At 47.4% G+C, this 6,000-nt stretch overlaps 1 protein-coding gene across 2 annotated transcripts in view; it reads left to right on the top strand.

Annotated features, from left to right (window-relative positions):
* Nucleotides 1–5,280: 5,280 nt before the first annotated feature.
* Nucleotides 5,281–6,000, top strand: part of LOC133649043 (ectodysplasin-A-like) — a 42,152-nt gene continuing 41,432 nt past the window's right edge. For both annotated transcript variants that reach the window (XM_062045737.1, XM_062045736.1), the window contains exons 1-2: nucleotides 5,281–5,410; nucleotides 5,473–5,819. In XM_062045737.1, the coding sequence (XP_061901721.1) occupies nucleotides 5,407–5,410; nucleotides 5,473–5,819 (351 nt within the window). In that variant the 5' untranslated portion in view covers nucleotides 5,281–5,406. The remainder of the gene's footprint in view (nucleotides 5,411–5,472; nucleotides 5,820–6,000) is intronic.

Here is a 6,000-nt window from a genome sequence, read left to right as displayed (position 1 = left end):
AGGTTTTATCAGTCTGCCTGAGCGTGTGTACGGTCCATCTTTTGCAGGAGGTGGACGGGCATTGAGTGTTGGTGAAACAGTGTCAGTAGTAATGACAGGGGAAGACTGCTGTGTAGCAGTGTCATGTAGCTGTCCAGGTAGAGTTGCTGTGTCTCCAGTTGGCTCAGGAACATGTTGCAGGTGACGACGGTTGCGCCTCAATGTCGCCCCCTGTTGAGTCTCGATGATGTATGATCTTGGCGTTGCGCAGTCAGCGGTGATGACAGCGGGTGTTCCCCAGGCGTGCTGATTGTCCAGTTTGACGCGGACAGGATCACCAGGTCTCAGCGACGGCAGGGGCTTTGCTCCATGTCGGAGGTTGAAGTAGAACGCGTGTTTCTCCTTCTCCTCTGCATCTTTGCTCCTGACGGTTTTCAGGTTAGGCCATCTAGGAAGTAGGTTTTTCTCAAGTGTTGGAAGTGTTGTTTTTATCTTCCTGCCCATAAGCAGTTCAGCTGGGCTTGCACAAGTGGAGGTGCAGGGTGTAGAGCGGTAGCACATGAGAGCGAGTAGAGGATCTTTTTGTTTTAGAATAGTCTTTGCAATTTGGACTCCTCTCTCAGCATGTCCATTTCCTTGTGGATGATGGGGACTTGAGGTAATGTGCTCAAAGTCATACTCTCTAGCGAACTCTCGGAACTCCTCACATGTGAACTGGGGCCCATTATCACTAATTACTTGGTCTGGGCAACCGAATCTGGCAAATACTGCTTTTAGCTTCAACACCACCTGTGAGGCAGTGGTTGTAGGCATGTGTAGTATCTCGAGGAACCTGGAAAAGTAGTCTGACACGACGAGGTGTGTATGTTTGTTATGATCACATAAGTCAATAGTAATTCTCTTCCAGGGCCGGTCAGGTAGAGGGGTCGAGATGAGGGGCTCTTTTCGCTGTGTGGGTCTCATCTCATGACAAAACCTGACAGGTCTGGATTTTCTGCTTGATTTCAGCTGAGATGCCAGGCCACCACACTGAAGTGTTAGCCCGCTCTCTGCATTTTGACAGTCCTTGATGTCCATCATGGATTCGATCCAGGACATCTGCTCTTACAGAGCTTGGGATTATCATGCGACATCCTCTTGTGATGATTCCGTTGTACTCCGACAGTTCACTCCTTATAGGGTAATAGTCTCTGATGGCTAGTGCAACATCAGCCACATAGTCCGGCCATCCTGACTTGACACATTTAAGCACCATCTGCAAGTTGCTGTCAGCTGCTGTGGCTGCTCTTATGGTCCCAAGCTTTTGTGGTGTAGCTGGCATGTTGTCAACAACGGCTGCAATATAACATTCCACATCCGAGTGAGTGTCGGTCACCTCTGTCACGTTCTGCAGTGGACTACGTGACAGGGTGTCCGCTACAGTCAAAGTCTTTCCTGGTGCATATTCGGCGGTTGGCTTGAATCTCATTAGTCTCATTAACAGTCTCTGGCACCGTATCGGAACATTATCCAAATCTTTCTTGTTCATTAGTGGCACCAAGGGCTTGTGATCAGTGACTAGCCTAAAGTTCTCAAGGCCCACAAGGTACTTCTCAAACCTTTCACATGCCCAGACGCTTGCCAGGCACTCCTTTTCGATCTGGGCGTATCTGGTTTCCGCCTCAGACAGACGACGTGAGCAATAAGCGACTGGCTTCCAGTCTCCATCGTGTAGTTGCAGCAGCACTCCGCCGATGCCGTAGCTACTAGCATCAGCCGACACTGTTGTAGGTCGATTCACGTCATAGAACTTTAGAACTGGAGAAGTAGACAGGATGTCCTTGATGCGCTGGAACGCCTCCTGCTGTGCATGGTCCCACGTCCATTCGGTTTGGGATCTCAACAGTTCATAAAGTGGCTGGCCCACTGTCGACAGATTTGGGATATATTTCCCCAGGAACGTGAACATTCCAAGGACACGTCTGAGTTCCTGTACGTTCTGTGGTGGTGGTAGCTCTCTGATGGCTTTGACTTTATTGGGATCCGGTTTCACACCTGTTTTGTCGATCACCTGGCCAAGGAAGTTAAGTTGCTTCTGTCTGAACACACAATTGTCTCTGTTTAGCTTAAGGCCAGCTGACTTGACTCTCTCCAGCACCTTTGTTACATGCTGGTCGTGCTGTTCTGGAGTGTTTCCATACACCAGGATGTCATCCATGTAAACAGCTACTCCAACCAAGTCATTCAGAGTCTCCGCCATTTTCCGTTGGAAGATTTCTGGAGCACTTGTGATGCCGAATGGGAGCCGCTTAAAAGAGTATCTCCCGAAGGGTGTTATGAAGGTAGTTAACTTACTGCTTTCGGGATCTAGGGGTATCTGCCAAAACCCTGAGGCAGCGTCTAGTGATGTAAACATTGTAGCGCCACTCAGCTTTGCAGTTATTTCCTCAGCAGTTGGGAGGACGTACCTCTCTCTCCTTACGGAATCGTTTAGCCTCTTCAGGTCCACTTTGTTGTTCTTTCTTGCAACTGGTACCATCGGTGCACACCAGTCTGTAGGATCAGTCACTTTTTCAATTACAGCATTTTTCTCCATACGCAGTAGCTCCTCTTTGACCTTTTGTATGAGAGGCAGTGGTACCCTGCGGGCTGTATACACTGCATATGGCTCAGCATTGTCCTTTAAAAGTATTTTAACTGGGTCTGTTTTGAGAGTTCCATGTTCTCCAAATGCACTGTGCACTTCTTCAATGCGCTTCACCAGCCCCATTGCACATGCTGTGTCTCTGCCTAGCAGGTTGTTTGCAGTTACCGTATTTCCTTGAATAGCCGCAGGGGCGCTAATTAATTTAAAACCTCTTCTCACTCCTGCGGTTACCAAAACCATGCGGAATGAGCAAGCATGCTCTAATTATTTTAAAACCTCTTCTCACTCCGGCGCATACCTTATCATTAAAAACACATTTAATAAAAAAAAACGTTATTATGATCTTACCTTTACTTGTAGATGGGTCCATGTGCAGCTGCTTCTGATCAAAGGCAGTCTTTCTCATCTTTCTTCAATTTTAAAAGTCTCTGGAGATATTCCTTTAATTATTACCTCCTGCTTCGATTGAAAGTCCAGTTTAGAAAACGGTTTTATTTTAGATATGTAATCCTCCATGTTAAAAGTGCAAGCAAACAATTGCTGCATGCTTGCTGCTTGTTGTCTTCTTCTGCAGTACCTGTCTCCTGCAGTACTGGTAGTCGCAAGAAGGATCACTAGCGCCCTCTACCTCCTGGAGGCGGGAGTCATTTAATGACTCATATTTGACCCGGCGGAAGTGCCAAGCATGCGCTAATTATTTTGCGAAACGAGTTTGACCCGGCTGTAATTCTAGGCAGGCGAATACTATATTCCCGGCGCCAATTCAAGGAAATACGGTAAGCTGCGGATGACATACACTGGGAATGCGTAGTGCTTCTCTTTGTACTTTGCATTAGCTTGAAACTTCCCCACACATATCAGCTGACCCCCAGGACTGCTCATTGGTGGGATATTTGACCGGGCCGCTGTCCTCTCTGGTAGCAACATGCGCGCTCGTGGATCACGTTCCGTTTGGGATAAAAGTACTCGTCGTATTTTCCTAATACAACGTCAAACTTTTTCTGATCATCCTCTGACAACGTGAACGACTTGAAAATGTTTTCAGCCTCTGGACCCATAGCATATATCAGGCAACTGACTTGTACTTCGCCGTCCTCCTTTGCTAATTTTGTTGCTATGCGATACCATTGGAAACGTTGTTTCCAATCTCCCCATTCATTTGGTCGGTCGAACGCAAAACTATCCGGAGGATTAAACTTGGCCATTTTCTTGCAGCGACGTGATAGTCCGTTACTTCTGACACCATGTAGTAAAGTTCAAAGAAAACAAAAGGTATATCCAATGAATAACTTTACTCAGATTATAGCAGGGTACAAACATGTGACGAACACTTTTACGACTCACCGCAAAACATAACAACCGCGCTAGCAACGCACCTCCTTTACGGCAGCTGTCGCAACGTCCTTAAAGGAACAGCAGCACATACATATATATGCAACATATATGACATGAAGTTTTGTATTAGTGTTCCTTAAAACCAGATACTGTATACGGCGCCCCAGATACATTTTTTCCTCTAAATTTCCCTGGCCTGATATAGCGATTGAACCATTTTGGTCACGGTATTGATCCCTGGGGTACTCCATGAGATATATTTAGTATGGCCTAGTGGTCAGAGTGTCTGTGATCGTAGGTTGTGTTAGAATATTTATGTGTAAGTTATCACACAACTCTTATGCTTAAAGTCTGTTGCTATAGTTATTAGCTATTGTGCTCAAGCTGTACTTTTTCTGTCTGTGCAAGGACAAAACTTGTTATCAGCTACGGCATATAAGGGGTTGCCTCGTCGCAGATATTTTGTTTGTCTTAGCCCACTAACAGCCAAGGACTTCAAGGACCTCAACGAAGATAAGACTACAGCACGCGGACGAAGCAGAGACAAGGCGATCACAAGGCCCCCAGCACACTCCGTCACGTATTGTGTGTACTGGAAGCTGCTTTGCATGAAATGTGTGGCCACTCCTTTTAGAGGCGGCCTCAGTGATGTAACCAGGGACCTCCCAAATAAATAGAGGAGCACGTGGTAGCTCCGAGCGTGGTGGGAGATTGTAACTGAGCGTGCAATCCCAAACGTCTCACTTCATTCAGCCAAGTTGAACTCTGTCTCTGCATGATTCCTTGCTTCTTGTCTGTTTAATAGATGTCATCAGTGTTTGAACCTGACAGTTGTGAGTTCAAACCCCTGGCCGAGTCATACCAAAGACTATAAAAAAAACTCCCTGCTTGGCACTCAGCATCAAGGGTTGGAATTGGGGGTTAAATCACCAAAAATGATTCCCAGGCGCGGCCACCGCTGCTGCTCACTGCTCCTCTCACCTCCCAAGGGGTGATCAAGGTCAAATGCAGAGAATAATTTCGCCACACTTAGTGTGTGTGTGACAATCATTGGTACTTTAACTTTAACTTAATGTTAACAAAGCTTCACGTATTGCTTTCTGTTGGTTAGGTAGCTTTTTGCCCAGTTTAACACCAGGCCTTGGAATTGTTCTAATTTGATTATTAAGATATGACTAATTGTGGCAAATGCTTTTGTTAGAATGCGGTGTATGTGGAATGTAGTAACAAATGTTTTTTGTTTTTTTTCTCTCCATGTCACAATAAAAAACACACAGGTCTTCAAGGACCTAATAAACCACAGGTGTTATACAGATTGTCCATTAGGTGTCGCACTATCACAGAGTGTGAAGCTTCGAAGCGTCTAACCACTGCCTGGTATGACAGACCAATCAGGGAAGAGGTGGGCGTGTCCCACAGTATGACTACAGAGGGAGTTCGCACCGACGTGCCGCCGCCGCTGCAGCATGTGTGAGTGTCCACGTAAATAAATAGCGGATTATGCAGAGTTAAAGTGCGTCTAACTTGTCCAGTGATGGCACTCGATGTTCTACCCGTGGAGGATTTCCCGCGTAAAGTGATGCCCGGAGGTGACTCCTGCACGTGCAGCGCCAAGTGCCGGAACCGCCGCAGCAGCAGCAGCAGCAGCAGCAGCGTCTTCTTCCTGGGATTATTCACGCTGTCACTCTCCCTTCACGCCGTCACCCTGCTCTGCTACTTGGACCTGCGCTCCGAGGTCAGAAGGGAACTAATCCACCATAAACGGGACTCCGTGTTGACACTCGTGGGAAGTGACTCGGCCAGCCCGGCGTCTGCGGTCCTCCCGCCCGGACCCCCGCGGCTCGACCCCGGCAGCAGCCGCGCCACGGATAATCCCGAGGTACATGAACGCACCATAGATGTTGATGGCTGCCGTCGGGTTTTGTTGTGGGAAGTTTCCACTACTCACTATTGAAGCAACACGTCTCTCATCTACAATATATGGCGCTCTCTTAGAAAAGGCACACTAGAGTCACAAAGGGTCTTGACCAGGGGTCTCAAACACGCAGCGCACCTTAATA

The sequence above is a fragment of the Entelurus aequoreus genome, linkage group LG04, assembly GCF_033978785.1.
Source record: "Entelurus aequoreus isolate RoL-2023_Sb linkage group LG04, RoL_Eaeq_v1.1, whole genome shotgun sequence".
NCBI lineage: Eukaryota > Metazoa > Chordata > Actinopteri > Syngnathiformes > Syngnathidae > Entelurus > Entelurus aequoreus.
The sequence above is the reverse complement of the archived record's forward strand: the minus strand, read 5'-3'. Positions and strand labels throughout refer to the sequence as shown.